The following is a 19509-nucleotide window of genomic DNA, read 5'->3' as shown; positions in this document are numbered from 1 at the left end:
CTACTGGAGGATACCCAAGGACGGAAAGACATAGAGCCAGGAAGCTTCAGTGAGGTGTATTAAATACCATGATATGAGCAAAAACTGATGTGTGATTGGGAGCAAGAAAGAGGAATCCCTAACTCAGTGGGGCTCTGAAAAAGCGGTAAGCACAAGAGGAAGTAAATTTTGAAAGTGGATTAGGAATTTGCTGGGGAAAGAAGATGAGGAAGAGCATAGAGAGAGAGAAAATGTATAAGTGAGAAAGCCTGAAGCTAGATCTTTTGAAAGGTGCACTTTAAATCCTGCATCAGGATCATGGAAAGTATAAGTAATTGATATCCTAAATGCCTCTTCCCTGCTCCCCCCCCCCGCCCCCGTTATCCCACCATGCCTGTGCCCCTGCAAGCAGTTCCATCTCAATTTTTGATGTGTAGCCTCTCCTCCTCTCCCCCTCCACTGTATTCCTCTCACCTCCCACATCAGTCCTTTTGCTGTTGTTTAGATGAGCTGACCAGGTGGAGTGCCTGCTGTTATGGTACACAGCCTTGCAGGCTCTCCAGCCCTGTCTTGGCCCTGGAATGAAAGCAGAGCACAGGTCAGAAGTGAATGTGGGGCTGGGGCCCCAGTCCTATGCACATTAGCTCCTGGTGTGACTTTGCATATAGTCAGCTACTCTGACACCAGGGCGCCTAATCTGCAGGGTATATCAAGTAAATACAGGAAGCCAAAGCCACCAGCCTCCCTGGAGTCATTACCCTCACAAGAGTCCACTCTCAGGCTGTTTTTTTCTTTCTGAATCAAGGGCACAGATGCAGGAAAAGCAGTTGCCCCTGTTTAATTAGAGGATAACTTGAAGGTCACCATGTTCTCAGTCTTCCTGCTTTGTCCAGTCTTAACTTTTCTGTCCTGTGTTCTGGCTTACTTATTTGCCCTTAGGGCAAACTCTACTATTTCCTTTCTTTACTGCCTTTCCCTTTATTTTCTCTTTCCTCTTTCTTCTCTTTCTACTTGTCTCCCTTTCCCTTCTCTGTTATCCAAGTTTTCTGTCTCTGTTTCTCTTAGTTCTTTGTTTACCCTGAATTTCCATAATTTTCCTTTTCCCTGTGGCTGCTCCTTTCCCCTGTCCTAGTATTTCCTCCCCTCTTTCATTTTTCATCTTCAAATCATTTGCTCAGCCTCATACCCTTGTCTTCTAGTTCCCCCACCTCTTCCTACTCAGCTCAGTGCAGTACGACATGGAACTATTGACCGTCTCCAAGCAGATTTCATGTAGCCCTTTAGTTAACATTCTGTGTATCTCTGTGATCGATGCCTGTTTAAATGGGATTAATCTGCTTCTCTCCAACAAGAATTAGTATGAACCTAGCCTTATTCATTTTGCTATCTAATACAATATGTGGCTACTGAGACGTGGGTAGCTGCAATTAATAAATACACAAAGCTCAGTTAATAAAATGACATCAGTGTGTCTACTACCCTTGTACAGACTCACATCCAGAGTTATGCTGTGAATGGCTGGGTTTTAATGTCCATAGTTCTCTTTCATTTCCTTCCCTCTGATTTGTGTTGCTTTTCTCTGCACAAGGAAGTTTCATTATGTAGATCAACTCTTCCCCTCTGGATACTTTAAAATAAAGGTGGGGTGAGCTGGTGGTGGGGTGGGGGTGTTGCGCAGTATATTCCTGAGCAGCTTTCAGCAGGTCTGCAGTATGTGCAGTACCTGCATTCTCAGAAGGCCACTGTCCTCCTCCTCATCACAGTGACACAGCTTATCTCTTAGAGAGCTTAGCCTGAGCAGGAAAAGGAAGGAGCCTAGAAAAATAAAAAAAAAAAAACTAACACATTTCAAGAGCCCACCTTAAGCCAGAGCTTGCACCCTTTCAAGGGTCTCAAGAGCAAGGCTTTGAAACTGGAAAAGGTACCAGGGGTTGTGCTGCCTGCCACGTGCCAAACCCAATAAGCAGAACAGGGGTTGAATCTTTATGGGCACTTTATTCAGATGGCTTGTGATCTAAGAAGACAGCAGGTCATTACCCTAATGACTGTCTTACATTTTCTTTCTAAGTCAGCCTTTTATAACAAGGAATAAACAAGGTGTGGTGAGGATTTTGAAATCCAGAGAAAATTAGGTGAAAGAAACTGCAACATTCCTGTCCTGGGCTGTTAGCTGTTCCCAGGGACGGGTGGTCATCTGTCTCTCCCTGGAACACAATGGCCCAGATGCCTCCAGTTGTCCCCAGGACATAATCTCTAGCAGTGCCCCAGGAGGTTGGCTGTCTCTCCCAGGAGCCAGGATGGGCCTTATTTGTAATTTCTGAAATAATAGCTTTAACATATGCATTACTTATTAGGCTTATAACTATTTATCTTAAACTAAAATTTTCCAACTCTTGAGTCTGCTATCAGCTTGAACACCCTCACTGTAATCAATAAGCACAGTGGAGCACAGCACATCTACTCCCTGGCTGTTGTCACAGGGCTCAGGCAGGTTTAGCTGGGATTTGTACCCTGGGGGCATGTGGGTCCCAGCACAGTCTTTTCATCAAACTTGGACGTCTCCTAGGTGGTTCTAAGAAGTCTGCTTTCTCCCCCTCCTCCACGTTGAAGGCCCCAAAGTGGTTCTGTGGTTTTATTCTGCCTTACACACTCCATGCTGCCTTTGCACACTCTGCTTTTACAACATGATTTCTAGGTCATTTTTCTAAATAAGTCATTTGGGTAAAACTGTAATTCACATTCCATGAAGGGGGTGTATTTGACTTTACATTTTACTAAGGAAATACCAAACATGTATAAAATCTTTCCAATTTGAATAGTCAAGAATCTAAGGAGAAAAGAGCCTTTCAGATGCATCTTAATTCCTTTCCTCACCCTGTCTTCCTGCTGAATGCTACAACTCAACACCACACACCACACCACACACCACACCACACACATACAGTACACACACTGAACACATACCACACACTACACCAAATAATACAGTGTGCACACAGCACATACACACATCACACATGTATATACTACACACATTATACGTACTGCACATACATCACACCAGGCACATGCTGCACACACATAGTAGCACACTGCATACATCACTCGCACAGCACATACACACTGTACATATATGCACTGAACTCACACAGTGCACACACATCACAGATGCACACAGCTGACACTGCACAGACACAACATACATCACACACATACCACACACTGCACATATATGCCCTGCACATAAACACCACATATGCACATACACAGTACACACACTACACAGACACAAGTCACACAAACAACACACATACAACACACACACATCACAAAACATACACATACTGCTCATATCCATACTGCACACACAATACAGTACATACTGCACAGACACATACAGCACACTGTACATACATACAGTACATACTGCACATACACCATGCCACATATACATACTGCACACACAGTACAGACACACAGAGAGTACGACCACTGTACACATACTGCACAAATACCACATGTATGACATACACATATACACATCACAAAACATATACACACTGTATATACACATACAACATTCACACACATCAGAGACCACATACCCTACACACAATACACATAACCAACACACCCCCTCACATCCCAAACAAACCATATACAGGCCCCCACATTCATACCCTACACCATGCACATATACACAAACCAAACAGAGTTCATTTTTGTGCCATAATGTCATAGATGCTGCAGATCCCCCATTGATGTGTTGGCTTGCAGACTCTGCCCTCCAAACAATGCAGTACGCAAGCAGCTTGGAGAGAGCCCTCACTGTTTTCATTATAAATTTTCTGTAAAGCTGTGACTCACTGGAGGCAGAATGATTTCCTGCTGAGGCTTTATGCGAGGTGATTAGCAGGGAGATAGGTAATAAGCTGACCTAATACAACCGTGTTTCCCTTGCTCTTTCTGCCACCTCCAGTCACTCTGCTGCCTCCTTTCATTCAGGCCTAATTGGGCTGGCGTCCCTTTCAGCCCTGCCTGAGCCTGTGGTCACGTAGGAGACCATTAGCTGCATAAGGTCGGCCGCTGTCCTAAGGTAAAGAAACAGTCTTTTTCCCAATGACCTTTTGAGGTTTTCATCTATGAATGTCTGCTTTGTGCTCTTCCTTAATGAATTCCAAAGACATTTAAGATAGGCAGCATGACCTCCCCTTCAAGTACGGGCTGTGTTTGCAGGTCTTGCCATTATCCCTGAGTTTGATTCTCCACCTTAGGGGCCACAGCACAAATGGGAGCCTCTCCCACTACTCCCTTAAAAGTTGCATGGGTTTTCTTAAGAACAGGACTCAATTGGCCCAGTCAGCCACCTGGGACTCCATGCTCTTTGTGCTAACTGGAAAGGAGCACATGTATATCAGCCATTACCCATCTCTTATCCACCAGCCTTACCTAAGGACATCAGGTAACAATAATTCATTACAGTGGCTCCCCTTTATTCAAGTACCACCATGGCACATTCCATGGAATTCGGTAACCCCACAGCAGGTCAGGTATTAGCAAACTCACTTGCAGGTTAGGGAAGTGAGGCTTCAGAAATTTGTGTCTTACTTTAAGCTACATAGCTAGTAAATGACAGGCCAGGGTTGTATGAACCCAGGGTTTCCGGCTCTGTCCCAGGCTTTCCTCACGGTGCTGCAGAGCCTACCCTTCAAGTTGACATTTTCAGCCTGTGTATGGCATAATGAATTTCACATGTTTACTACTATGATGAATAAAAATGGGCATTTAAAAGTATCATTTAAACCTCTTATTGGTTTAAATTGCCTTTCATCTGTTTTGTGGGACTTTTAAATAAATGATGAAAGAGCTACATTAAGAGTCAAAGATATAGTCACAGTTACTATGATACATCTGTTTCTACCATTGCAAGACAATTTCCTGTCAGATTCAGGAATCTTCTCTACAATACTTCTATTCTGCAGTCCACCCAGAAATGGAAAGCTCGCTACCTCTCTTTGTGGCCCTGCTGTAGCTGGACATTTGTAACATAAGACAATTTTGTTTTATTCAGTAGAACCACATAAAATTGCCATTTTTGTAGGTCAAATACAAAACATTTTGTAAGTTCCACCTACTAGATGAAGCCAAATCTGTTCTGTTTGCTCATTTGTCTTCACTCTGTCCTCAGAGGAGGGCCGTGCAGGGTTCTGCATTGTACTTGACCAAGGCCCTGCAAACATTTAAAGGCACAGTTCTGCCTTGCTTTGTAATTCTCCTCTTTTCTAATTTTCTCAGTTGCTCCTGGGCCCTTATTTCTTAGATTTTCTACCACCCTATCACCTTCTCCTGGATGTGCTGTAGATAAGTCAAAGGCCGAAGATCATATATTCATTCATTTAACAAATATATCTCAGCATCTGGGCCTTTTTCCAGCGACTGAAGATACACTAGTACCCTCTGAGGTATTTACAGCCTACTGAGGAAAATGCACAGAAAATTTTAAAAAAATAATAAAATGCCAAGTAGAATATTGTAATTCCAGAGGTGTAAAAGCCCCAAAGAAAGCATATGAAGGGTGAGGGGAGAGAGTGCAGCAGAATGACGTAGTGAAAATTTGGGCCTCATTAATAGAGAAGGAAGAATAGGTCTAAGACTTTGAACTGAACCCCAAATAAATGTGTTGCTCATCATGTGTTTTTTAAATTAAATGAAGCAATGTATATATCTATTGTTTTTGGTGACCGGAGTTTTTCCAGAAAATAAAATGATTAAATAAATATTTATCTAATGCCTATGATTTATCTGTTAGATTGGAGATAAAACAACTTTGTGACTACCCAAGACCATGGATAGTCACAAGTATTTCAAGTATTCTTGAGAAATAAAATACTGTAACAAAATTATAATATAGTTTTCTAATGCAATCAAACACATCAAGATGCATCAGTCTCTTAAAATGGTTGGAGAGTATTTCCTAAGTATTGAAATTGACATCTGTGAAATTATGAAAAATAGGTACCTAGGTGACATTCCACAGCACAAATACGCTTCTCCTTTAACATTGATTACAACTAAGCACTCTTTGAATGATTTGAGTTACTACTTAAGTCAATTTCATTTAAGTTTAATTCATTCTGTTTTCCTCCCAGTTTATAAAGTTGAACGTGTTTTAAAATATAGACTGCCCCATTTCCCACCATCAGTGGCAAGACCTCCTACTGCAGGTTTATGTCTTTCTTTCCTTGGTTGGTCCTTTTCTCTTCCCTACTCTCCTGCTTCAGCTACTCACTGACAGCCATGCCTGAACATGGATGAGCAAAGAAGGGCTGTTAGGTGGCTGCCAAGGCTGCACGGGTGCTGTCCTGGCAGCGTGGAGACAGTCAGATGTCTTACCACTTCCCAATGCCTCTGTTAGTGCTGCTGGCCTTGGAGTCCCTGCCAGAGAAAGGAGTTGGGCAGCCTTCTGCTAGTCAGATGGGTTGACCTCTAGCAGTGGCCACTGGCAGAGGGAGTTGCCTAGAGCAGAACCAGTACCTACTGGGTTTCCAGCATCATGACATCATGTTTCTTCTTCTTGCCTTTCAAACTTCCTCAGGGTAGAAGACCCCTCCCAGGGACCCGTGCCAAATGTTTGCCAATGTCACACAAAGGTACCTCTCCCTCTTTCCTATTGAAGAGGCATGCACATAGCCTGGAAGTTGTAATGGGATGAATGTCTTGGTTTGGAGGTTTTGTGATTTCAGACCAGTTTTCATGAGAGATAAATGCTACCTCTGTCATGTTAGTTGTGTTCTGGAGGCTCCTGTCCTATCAGAGGTAACATGGCTTCCATGGACTCAGGAGGCGCTCCTCCCCAAGGCTCTGGGTTGCATTGTCCACCTGCCACTTAATTCTGAGCACAGCTGGGACACTGCCATACCAACAACAGTGACAATAATATGCATTTATTGTGTAGTTGCTGCGTGCTGGCACTGGCCTAAATCCTAAGCCTGAATTCACTTACTTTCCTCTCACTATTATTATCCTGTCACAGATGAAGAAACCCAACACAGAGGTGTCAAGCAATTGCCCACTAACACCCAGCTGGCCACATGGTGTGCTGTGTTGCATGTGCTTGGCAGAACTCTGCAGATTTGTTTTCTTGGCAGGAGTTGCTGAGACTGTTGGTGTCCCCCTCTGGGCTTGTCCTCAGGACTGTTTGAAGGACTCACTTTCCTGTCAGTATCCCCATACAATAGCTGTCATTCTAGAAGCAGATAACATGGTCCATTTGAAACCAATTTTTTAAAAATTGGTAGTAAAACCGCTAATCGTGCAAAGATGGTATTATTATTATATTTTATTTTTTATTAGGAAACACAGAAAGGCTGAAGCATAAATGTGATCTTTGGTGTGGGTGTGAATTTTATTTTATTTGTACTTTCTCTTTGCTTTGTTATCAAGTTTAACCAAGAGTTATTTACACCACCCCAATCTATTAATTAGGTTACAGCACAAATCAGGCTTCACATTTCCTAAGCAACCACCACCCCCATGTGATTTCCAGCCCTTCCCATACTAATTTGAGTATTAACTGTTGTTGTTACCATGTCGTCGTCGTCATCATCATCATCATCATTATTTTCACTCTTGTGACTTGTCTGTACAGGATCTCCTGAAGACAACCTTGGATTTTCACAAACTGGAAAAGCTTGAGTTCAGCGGCTTCAGAGGGAATGCCCTGAGTCAGCAGGTCCAGCAAATGTACGATGAATTTCAAGAGCTGTGCAGGATCTTCTCGGAGTCCTCCTATGACTGTCTGGACCCCCAGAACATGGTAGGGCTTTCAGAGACTACCTCACAAGTTTGGTCTCTTTCTCATATGCCTCCAGCCTGTAGGGTCTGGGTATTTACTTGCATTTTCCCTCTTTCCTTTAGCTCTCTACTCCCAGTGGTTTTATGAAGGGAGGCCCATTCCTAATTACTCTTTGTGTCAGAAGAAAAATCAGGGAGGGCCTTTTTGAACTGCTGACTGCTCCAGACTGATGATACCCAGGGTTTCAGAGATGCTGAGATGGATATGGGATGATGGTGGCAGCTGTGGCCACCTGCAGCTCCCAAAGCTTTAAGCTTTGAGCAGCAACTGCTACATGAAAATCAGGCACACCTGGGAAGAATTTTATTAGTGCCTTGGGATGAGGTGGGAGATAAATGAAGCCATAGCCTAGCTTTTCTGATCTGACTCTGGTTTCCAAGGGAGTACTCAGGAGTGGGGGAAAGACCAGAGATACACAAGTTCTGTCCAGAAAAAGTCCAACCATGGTTAATATAATGAGAACAGTTTGTGGGACACTGATGTAACCTGGCAGCCAAGGACAGTGGACTAGAATGAACATGTGTGAACAATGACAACTTCACTTTACTAGTCAGTGAGGGCGGTAGATGCTGTTGAGTGAGCATGTGTACTGTGTGGCCATTGCATTCAAAATGGCTAAGTGAGTAGAGCAATGAATCTGCATCAAATTTTGCATTAAGCTTGAATATTCTTTGTGGAAACTATTCAGATGATTCAGAAGGCCACAACTATGGTCAGCTGGTGACTGGCAGCTTCATCATGACAATGTGCCTGCTCATGCAACACATCTCATGCAGAGTTTTTTGGCAAAACATCAAATTTCCCAGGTGACTCAGCCCCTCTACAGCCCAGATGTGGTGTCCTGTGACTTCTGGCTTTTCTCAAAACTAAAATCACCTTTGAATGGAAAATGATTTTGGAACATTGATGAGATTCAGAAAAATACAACAGGGCAGCTGATGGTAACTGGAAGAACTGTGTGAAGTCCCAAGGTGCCTACTTTGAAGGGGACTGAGGCATCATTGTCCTATGTACAGTGGTTTTTGTATCTTGCATCTTCTTCAATAAATGTCTCTATTTTTCATATTACATGGCTGGATACCTTCTGTACAGACCTTGTATTTTTCATGACTGGAACATAAGAGCCCAGGAAAGCTGAGAACTGTTAGTGCAAGCCCAGGGGGGATGAGGAAGAAGAAGAAGTAGAAGAAGGAGAAGGAGAAGGAGAGGAAGAGAGGAGGAATAGGAAGAGGGGGAGGAGAAGAAAGGGGCAGACAGAAATAGGGAATGAAGTTCCCAAGAAGGAAATGGCTAATTATTAGAGAAGGAATTCTAAGAGTATATGAGGGGAAAAGAGAAAGAAATTAGAGCAGAAGTCTTCTGTGAGCACCTTCAGATGTTTAAGAAGATCTAGCAAATCCAGGGAGATATCACTTTCTAAATATTCCATTAGTCAAAAGTAGGGTGGAAAAGGTATAATACAAAACACAAACTTGTTTTAACTCTTGTGAATTGCCTCTATAGGATCTTCTGAAGACAACCATGTACTTTCTAAAACAAAACAAATGAAACAAATGATAAAACAAAACAATTCCATGCACAGGGGAACATACTATACTGTTAATATGGTTGGGTTTGGGAAGTAGAACTATATACTATGTTCTTTTATTTTGTCTTTTTATAAGATATGAGTTACTATTATACAGCAGTAATAATAAATAAAAATAATTTCATAAATTAGGGATTTAAGTTAACAAGTTTCTCTGTAAATTGCTACAGTCTAAGAGGAGAATGCACTTTGGGTTGCTAGATAAAGTATAATAATCAGAACATATACTAAAAATAAATTCATTGTTTGTCTGAAGTTTAAATTTAAATTCATAGCCTATATTTTTATTTGATAAATTTGGCAACCTTAAAAACACTGACTAGTGTTGTCTTAACCAATTAAAGTATACTTAGAAGTAATGTGTATTAGTTTAATTAGCTTACTTTCCTCCTAATGGCTAGATAGTTTAGTTACACTGAGAAAATAGGATTTAGACTTGGGAGTGGAAGGGAAGTAGGTGGTGTGTTGCAATAGCCCCATTGCTGGGGCTGCTGCTGTTGAGGTGGCTTTGGTGGAAGGCATGAGCTGGCACTGTGAGTGACAGAGGAGGGGCTTCAGATGGTGGAGGGGGGCAGAGAGAGAGAGAGTAAAAGGGTGCCAACCTCACAGTTTGATTCACTCCATAACTTTGTCTAGGAAAGAAAATGCTGCAACAATGGGGTAACCATCTACATGGATAAAATCTAAGTCATGCCAAGGTGAATTTTGGAAAATGAAAATAAATCCTTGGTATAACAGATTCAAGTGCAAAAATTGGTAATAAAGAGTATAGGGAAACTGACTTTTGCAAAATTATGTTTTTCTATGTCTATCTGATGTCTCTTCAGGAATTTGAAAATGATGTCTCTAAGTTTAACCAAAGAGTAGAGGATCTTGATCGAAGACTGGGGACTATCTTTATTCAAGCCTTTGATGATGCACCTGATTTGGAGCATGCCTTTAAGGTTAGTACAAGTAGAGTGGGAGCTGCCCCTGTGCTGATTGTACCCCTGCCCTCACCAGAGGAGGGGAGGGATGCTCTTTCAACTGTTTTGTTCTTGTGGATATTAATCATTCTTATTAGTCTAATAGAGAGGTATTAAGAGTGTCCTAGGGCAAGGGAGTGTGCAGAATTGGGCTTCTCAGTGTTGTTCCAATGCTTTTCTGAAAACATAGTGCTTACCTTGGGTCTTATCAGTAGAGTGCTTTTAAAAGTGAAGATGTCTACTGTGGTCACCATCCTGAATCCATGGTTCTGCAATACCATGGCTGTTTGACCACTGTCATCAGGTTGGTTAAAGCTGAGGCAAACCACCTACCAGGTAATCGTTATAGCATTCAAGTACCGGTAACTAGAATAAGAAGACTCATGCCTTTGCCCTGTACTGCCCAGCTCAGAATATGGAGAAGGTTTAGGATGATGAGCAACTACATGGCTTCACAACTGAGAATTCTGAGTTGTGAGACATGAAGACATAGTAGAACATGATAGTTCTTCTACAAACTATGAAGAGATTTAATTTGTAAAGCCTTAAGGATTAGAACCAGAATTGATCAGTGGAAATTACAAGGAGGCAGATTTCAGAGGAAAGAGATTTCTGTCAAAGCTACTGAAAGATAGAATGGACTTTCTTGAGAAGTGTTTAAGTTTCCAGTCACTGAAAATGTCCAAACATAGACAGGAATCCATGCTCTTCTAGAAAACTAAGTAACCCAATTGCCAGCCTTCCTTAGCCATTGAATATACACATATATAATATATGACCTCTGATAAATACTCGCATAGGAGGGCTACTGATTTTTCTCTCCAAGCATTCAAGCTTATTTCAGAAATTAGTTCAAGAATTAGTTCTCTCTGAAACTTTTTTCATGCTCCTACTCTCAAATTTTAGCCTTCCAAATTCTCCTTCACATCTAGCCTACTTAGCTTATTTTTTTCTTTTCTATCTTACCTCTCCTCTCTGTTTTAGGTCTTTTTTATTAAAGATCTTTTAAATATAGATCAGCTTAACCTTTCTGACAACTTTAAGTTTTCTCTTTGTTTTATTCTTTATCCAGATTCTAATATCCCTTGAGGATCTGATAGGTAACTTAGCAGACAGGAATCCTCCCCCTTTAGAAGCAAAGGAGAGATGGGGCAGACTATGAATGTCCACTTATTAATAATTATTGATCCAGTTGCACATTAACAATTGTTTGACCTTCTTACATTGCTAGATATATGAAAGAAAAGCCAGGACACAAGATTTATGTAACCCTGGAAATATTGAATCTGTGGCTTGTTCCTCTTATTTCTCCACCTCTTCTGCAGCTGCTGGACATAGCAGGCAATCTCCTGGAAAGACCACTGGTAGCACGAGATGTATCTGATAAGTACCTGGTGCTCATCCAAATGTTCAACCAAGAGCTGGATACAGTGAGGATAATCTATGGTCAGCATGTCCAGGAGAAGGCAGAACTTGGTAGGCGGGTCTCCAGGGCATTTGGATGGAGGAGTTCTACTACTGGGAAGCCTGACTAAGGGCGGTACCACACCACAGTGTGATACCTTTGTTTCTATTGCAATTCTTAGACACCCTGTCTTATCTGTTTGAAAGTCAAACACAACTTCAGCTTTGCAAACATTTCTTGAGTCTTTACTTATGTATGACACATTTCTGGGCATGTTATACAGAGACAGGCCAGGATCAGGGATACACTAATTAATACTACAAGGTGGTTCTTCAAGGAACACACCACCAGGTAGGAGCAGAGTTACATGGCAGAATATATGTAGTCTCTGACTTGAGTTATAAAGAACTGTAATAAAACAAGATAAGCTGTGGCTGGGATATTCCAGGGTTTGAGGAGAAGGTGGCCTTGAGCAGAACCCTGAAAGGTTGGGGAGATTGACAGCCGGGGAGAAGAAGCAAAGACCTCCAAAGAAAGGAGAGTGTGTGGTAAGCACCAGTTGGGCCTGCCTGTAACCAAACAAGGTGTGTATAAGGAGATAAGGTTAGCTACAGAGTTTGGGGCCAGACCAAGAAGTGCTCTGAGTGTCATTTTAAGGAATCTTGAACTCATTAGACAGGCAATAGGAAATGCCCAGGGTTTTTAAGTAATCAAACAGTGGGACCACCATGTCTATAAACAGGTTTCATACTGAGGTCATTTAGGATCGCATCCACTTAGGAAGTCATTCCCAGAAAATCTGTTGGCCTCAACTTATGTGGGACCATCCTCATGATGTCCAGTCAGGAACAGAATTTGAAAACTCAAATGCCTTATGAGGCCAGGTTAGTTTTCTGTTGCTGCATAGCAGATGGTTGCAGCCTTTGCGGCTTCCACAGCACCCACCATGCAGCTCCCAGTCTCTAGGGCAGCAACCCAGCATGGGGTGCCTCGGTCCTCCACCCAGTGTCATAGGGCTGCAACTGAGGCATCGGCTGGGTTGACTTCTCATCTGGAGGCGCCAGGGGGGATATCTGCTTCTGAGCTCGTTTTCGTTGGTAGAATGGTCTCTATTTCCTTGCTGGCTGTTAGCTGGGGGCCACTCCCATTCCCTGCCCTATGGGAAGGCTATGTGGCTGCCCCCACCATCCAGCCAGGGGTGATGGCACACCGAATCCTTCTCCTACTTCAAGTCCCTGACTTCCCCTCTGCCAGCCACCAGAGAAAATGCTCTGCATTTAAATGGCTTGCCTGATTAAGTCTGTCCCACCAAGGATTATATCTTTGTTCCATGTAACACAACGTCATCACAGGAGTAATATGGTATCATATTGTAGTTTCCCCTCTCACTTACAGAGCAGGGAATTATGCAAGGGTGAGGCTCATGTGGTGTTATCTTAGAATTCATGCACCGTAGGTGTGGGCTGAGTGGAAGTCATCAGGAAGCAGTAGAATCCACAACAAATTAAAGGAAGAGACCACAGTTCCAGCTGCTGGTTAGAAGCAGTGGCTGATGTTTGCCACATATTCCATTTTTACCAAGGAAGCTGGAAACTGATTTTTTCAAAATAAAATCACATAATTGCTAAATCTTGACAACTCATTCTAAACAAACAAAAGTAAGAATATTCAGTCTTTGCTAACTGTGGTCAAGCACTTTGCAATCTACATGGCCTGTCTTATAAATAAGCTTATTGAATTCTCACATAATTCATTTTATAGATTAAAAAAAAAACTGAGGCCCAGAGAAATTAAATCATCCGTTAAGGCAGAATTTCTCAACCCTGACTGTACTATTAGAATCCTCTTGAGAGCTTTCACAAAATACAAATGACTGATCCCTGCCCAGACCAATGAAATGAGATGAGGAGGACAGGGCCCAGGCACAAGCATTTTTAAAGAACCCCTCCTACCCCACCAAGGGATGCAGATGTGCAACCAGGTTGAAAATCATTGGTGTGAAGTCAGAAAGCCAGTGAGTGGCAGAGCTGGGCTGGTACCCCTGTCCTCTGACCCTGTTTCATGTTGTCCCCAAGGTCACTCTTTCTATTCCTTAGCAGAACACAGTGGTTCCCCAGGAACTCCACAGCTTAGTGTGAGCAAGGGTGACTTTAGCAAGTGAAGGCAGATGAGGCAAAAAGTGGATTAGCTGGTGGCAGGTGATCCTGGGCAGAGTAGGGCTGGGAGTCTAGGACCTCACTTCATTCAGCCTGGCTGTGCTGTACCTCCAGGATTCTCCGCAGTTCACAAGAACATGCCCTCTGTGGCCGGGGGTCTTCGTTGGGCTCAGGAGCTGAGGCAGCGCATTGAGGGTCCCTTCAACAACTTCGAACGCGTCACACATCCGTGAGTACCTCGTTCCTGAAAGGCAGGTTTGTTCTTGGCTTCTGGTCTTGCTCTGGGTTTTGACTGTTGTGGAGATGCCACTCACTTACCAAAGGCATGAAAATCATCCTTATTTCTTTCCATTTTTGGTAACTGACTAGTGTCTTAGTCTACTTGGACTACCATTACAGAATACCATAGACTAGATGGCTCACAAACATTAAAATTTATTTCTCACAGTCTGGAGGCTGAGAAGTCCAAGATCAAGGTACTGATGGATTCGGTGTCTAGTGAGAGCCCACCTCTGGTTCATAGCCATCTTCTTGCTGTGTCCCCCCATGGCAGAAGGTGTGAGGGAAGTGGTGTCTCTTCTTACAAGGGCACTAATCCCATTCATAAGGGCTCCACCCTCAAGATCTAACCACCCCAAAGGTCCCACCTCCTAATACCACTACATTGGGGAATTAGGCTTCGACATGAGAATTTGGGGGAGGGAATGCAAACATTTGGTCCATAATAACCAGGCACCTATTGAGCTGATTACTGGGCCCCTTGGTGGTAAACGAGGCTCAGTGGACAAGAGGCTGATTGCTTTTGCTCCGTGAGACTCATTTCTGGAGGAAAATGAGTCAGTTTTCAAGGTCTGTAGAGTTCTTCCACATGCATCCCTTGGACACGGAGTCTCTTTGCTCCTGAGGCCACAGGAAAAAATGGAGCCCAGTGTTTCCTAGAGCATGGTGAGAGGGCCTCATGTGTTAGAAGGCCCCGGGCGCTTGTTCAAATGCAGGTCCCTGGCCTCACCCCTCACCTACTGAATCTGAATCTTAGAGTGGGGTGGTGTCTGTGGATCTGCTTCCTCTGCAAGCGCCTTCCCCCATGATTCTGATGGTGACCAGGTTTGGAAACCACTGGCCTGCCTCACAGCTGATCCTGGAAGCCGAGCTAGTTGGAGGCATCTTGGCTGCTGGAAGAGAGAGGAAATAGCTGATCATGAGGCTGTGTGCAGGCTGCTGCCTAGGGAAGGACGGTCTCCCTCTGGCCCCTCCTTCTCAAGACTGGGCTTATTGAAAGCTCTTGGCTTTGGCAACCACAACAAAAACAAAGGAATTGAAGTCTGGCCTCTGGCATCAGGTTTTTTTCAGCTAACAAGGGCCTTAGAGACCCTTGGCCCAGGCCGTAAGACGGATGCTTTTAGACGTGAAAAGGTGCTCAATGCCACTAATCCTCAGGGTCATGGAAATCAAAACCCCCTGAGAGGCCACCTCACACCTGCCAGAACCGCTGTCACCCAAAAGACAAGAGACAGCAGGCCCTGGCGAGGACATGGACAACAGGCAGTGTCCTGTGCGCTGTTGGTGGTGTTACACCTTGGCACAACCACCGTGGGAGACAGGGTGGGGTTCCTCAAAAGGTTAAAAATAAAGCTACCACACTATCTTAGCAATTCCGCTTCTGGGTATTTATCTAAAGGAAATAAAATCATAATGTTGAAGAGATATCTACACCCCCACATTTATTGCAGTATTTTTTACAACAGTCAAGACATGGAAACAATTGAAGTGTTTATTGTTAGAGGAATCGATAAACAAAATGGGGCATGTGTGCGCACGTGTGTGTATATATATATATATATTCAGTCATAAAGTAGAAGGACATCCTGTCATTTGCAACGTGGATGGAACTTGGGGGCGTTTTGCTAAGAGCAATAAATCAGACAGAGAAAGACAAACACCAGATGATCTCACTTGTATGTGGAATCTGAAAATAAGAAAGCCTCAGGACGAAGAGGTCATTTGTGGTCATGTCGTTATCAGAGGCAAGAGTGGAGGGTGGGAAAATGGATGAGGGTTTTCAAAAGGTACAAACTTGTAGCTGTAGGATAAACGTATCTTGGGGATGTAACGCACACCACAATGGCTGCAGGTAACAGGGTTGTATGGAATATGTGAAAGTTGTTATGTGCATAGATCCTAAAAGTTCTCATCACGAGAATAAAAGCAATTTTTTCTTGTTGGGGGGTATCCGTATGAGATGATGGACGTTAACTATACCAATTGCGGTAACCATTTTACAACACATGGAAGTCATTACGTGTACACTTTAAACTTGCACAGTGCTGTGTGTCAACTGCATCTCAGTCAAACTGGGGAAAAGTTTTAAAAGCCTAAACGTTTTCAGAGGCAAAGAAGATGACGCAAAACACCAGAGGCAAGTCTGAAGGGCGCCTCTACCCCAACACCCAGTCTTGCCAAGCAAAAAATGTTAGAAATCTCTGACTGTTGTAGAGAATACCTGAAAATGCAGGGTTTTATGTGAAACACCCAGCTTGAAATGAGCAGCACTCCACTTTTCCTCAGACTCCTCCCTGATCAAGCACACATGCCTGCGCCTGCGGAGTGGGCCTGCTGGTGGGCATACCTGTGAGGCCTCTGCTCAGGCCTGAGGGGCTCTTTGTTTTGCAGATGAAACAACAACAACAACAACAAAACTGAGGCAAACAGAAGTGAGGGGACATGCCTGAAGTCCTGCGGAGGCCTAAGGAAAGACATGGAAGTCTGGGTCTCAGAGCGCCCAGCCCAGGGATTCCTCAGCCATGGGAAATTTGGCCTAGAGAACAGCCAAGCCCTCATCTTCTCAAGCATGTTCCCCAAGGCAGGAGGGAGAAAACATATAAATGGGGGGGGGGGGGGGGGGGGAGGGCTGCTTCTAGGGCCGTGGAGTGCGGTGGCTGTCATAGGCCCTGTTCCCTGGGAGCAGACTCTGAGATGCACATGCAGGAACATATAGGGACACTCTTGGGAACAGCACCTGTGAGGTAGTGGGAGGATGGATGGGCAGAGGGAGAAGTACACAGCGATATGGTTGCTAGGAGGCTTCCACCCATCCTCTGGGAACCCTGGCCCTGCAGTGTTACCCAGGCTTTGTACCCCCACATGAGCTAGTTGGTTGATGTGGGCTGTCTGAGGGAGGTGCATGACCTTGGGCAAGAAGGCTCTCATTGGCTGAGGCCATTACCACAGAGAGGCAGCCTTGCTTTACCAACAGCCAACACTCCTGGCCAGAAGCAAGTGAAGGGATGGGGTGTGTAAGTGTGCCTGGTCCTGAGAAGGGATCTCAGTGACAACCCACCTGTCCTCCACAATCCCCATGGAGATTTATTTCCATTTGTCCTAAAAATGAATTCAGAATTGTGCTGTGCCTGTAATATATGTTTATTGGTTATTAGAAATGTTTTGGATGCCTCCCCATGAAATGAAGTAGAAACTTCAGGGAGCTTCTTGGCACTTACTCCTATGACTTCTTGAACCTTCTAGGCAACTGCCACAGGCCCCAGTGCATGAAACTGCTCTCTCCTCTGTGTGTTACTTGCCCTTGAGTTGGCTCTGACCCTGATGCCTGGTGACCCTATGGATGAGCAACACCCACAATGTCTGTTCTCACTAGCTCTGCTGGGCTCCAGGACTCTTTGTGGAGTCTGTCCATCTCATGTTTAGTATTCCCTTTTTCCTGCTTCTATTTTTCCCAGCATTATTGCTTTTGATCTTCCAGCCTCATTCTTTTGCAGGTGTGAAACAGAGGTCAGGGATTTGGGGTTTGTGGACATCCCACAGCTCCCTGAGGGGAGGACTGGGCGTGAGCCCACCCGCCTGCCCTGAAGCCCTTTCCACTTCTCCTTGCTGCCTCCAAGAGGCAGCTGCTTATTCGCCATGGAAGGGAACTAAGCATCTGGAAATCCTGGGCTTTCTCTGCAGGCATGAGGGCTTACATTGAAAGCTCCCGGGATCTTGTAAAGAAATTCTGTTGGTTCAAAGAGCAAATGGATTTTAAAGAATCTTTGCAGGATGCTACCTCGTTTTGCTGGCAGAACAAACAAAAACATACCTACCAACACAATTAGCGTGAAGGTTTATGAAAACTATAGATATTTTGCCAACTTTCTCAGCACCTGGACTCTGTTTGTGTTGCAGAGGAGAGTCAAGCAGGAGCAGGAGTGGGTAGCAGAGCCTCGGGCCAGACCCTGCCCATGTTCCTCTGCGGTCCTCACCATTCCTGTGGGGGCCTCCGGGAGGGGCCTGTGCATGCGAGCACGTGCATATGTGTGCATGTGGGGTGCATGTATGTGTATCATGTATGCACACATTTAGGGGCTTGAGATGTGGGAGGGGACCTCATGTAAACATGTCAATGGGTAGCCGGGCTTCTCATAACATGTCCTAGATGGATTTCAGAGAAGGGATAAAATATATATGTATGTATGTTCATATGAAACAATGTCTATGTGTGTGTATATAAACATTGTTATATAAATATATAAAACATCATTTTATATATAATGTTATATAGTTTTTGTTATAATGTGTAATGTCATGTGTAGTTTTTTCCTTCTATACAGAAAACTGTGGCCCCTAAAATTTTTCTGCCATGTCTCCATTCCCCTTTTATTCAGGTTTTCGAGGGACTTAATTTATCTGTGCATGACTAGCAGGGCCAGGGTGAAGGGTTGGTGGAGCCACAGGGCAAAGGTGGGACTGCCTGTTTTTCAGGAAGTGCTGGTGCCTTCTAGTGGCTCCTGGAGGATGTTCAGAAAGAATTCAGGCTCCTTCAGGGGCATTTGGAAGCCAGCCCAAGAAACTATTCAATCTCTTCCTTATAAACTGCAGTTTGTTAATCAGATCATTCTTTTGACTTCTTCTAATCTGACAGCACTTTTTGTCTCTTTTGTATGGATAGTTGTATGGAATCTGCTGAAGGAAAGAGAATGATTCAAAAATATGAAGCTATGGTTTCATTGCTGGAAAGGTAAGCAGCTTCTGGGATTGTATTGTTCTGCAAGTTGCATAAGCCCCCCAGTGCTTCTTGCAGTTGTGTGTTTGAGCAGGTTCCTCAGTGCCTGGGAAGTGTTACTCTGTATTCTATGTTATAACCACATTATCTGTGAACACAGTGCTTCTGGGTTGCAAACACAGGTGTCTAGGGAATAGAAACAGATACTTCTCCCCAGTAGTTTTGTTGGGACTGTTTGAGCTGGAAGTGGAGCACTCCTGGTGGCTCTCCGAATCAGTGTCCAGGAAAATCCAGCAGCTGCTGACTAAGCAGAAAGCAACAGTTTGTGCGGTACAAAATAAACAAACAAACAAAAAACAAGTTTTAAAAATATTTTCTGTATTCTTTCATGGACAAAGTGTAAGAATGGAGATTTTCCATGGGTTCATAGTTGTTCCTGCTTTTAAGCTGAAGTAGGTCTTGAGGGTACAGGGTCTAGTGCCCACACTGCCCACACCAACACTGTCACCACATCCCCTGGATGGGGAGCCTATCCGTGCCTCCCATCGTCTCTGGTCTCCTTAACATG

The 19509-nt window shown here is 43.9% G+C and overlaps 1 protein-coding gene across 4 annotated transcripts in view; it reads left to right on the top strand.

The window, feature by feature from the left end:
* DNAH9 (dynein axonemal heavy chain 9) overlaps window positions 1–19509 on the top strand; it is a 335540-nt gene that overhangs the window by 22181 nt on the left and 293850 nt on the right. For all 4 annotated transcript variants that reach the window (XM_028534618.2, XM_036032967.1, XM_036032969.1 and 1 more), the window contains 5 exons: window positions 7628–7795; window positions 10250–10366; window positions 11713–11863; window positions 14063–14177; window positions 18888–18956. In XM_028534618.2, coding sequence (XP_028390419.1) covers window positions 7628–7795; window positions 10250–10366; window positions 11713–11863; window positions 14063–14177; window positions 18888–18956 — 620 coding nt within the window. The remainder of the gene's footprint in view (window positions 1–7627; window positions 7796–10249; window positions 10367–11712; window positions 11864–14062; window positions 14178–18887; window positions 18957–19509) is intronic.

This window comes from Phyllostomus discolor, chromosome 8, assembly GCF_004126475.2.
Source record: "Phyllostomus discolor isolate MPI-MPIP mPhyDis1 chromosome 8, mPhyDis1.pri.v3, whole genome shotgun sequence".
NCBI lineage: Eukaryota > Metazoa > Chordata > Mammalia > Chiroptera > Phyllostomidae > Phyllostomus > Phyllostomus discolor.
The sequence above is the reverse complement of the archived record's forward strand: the minus strand, read 5'-3'. Positions and strand labels throughout refer to the sequence as shown.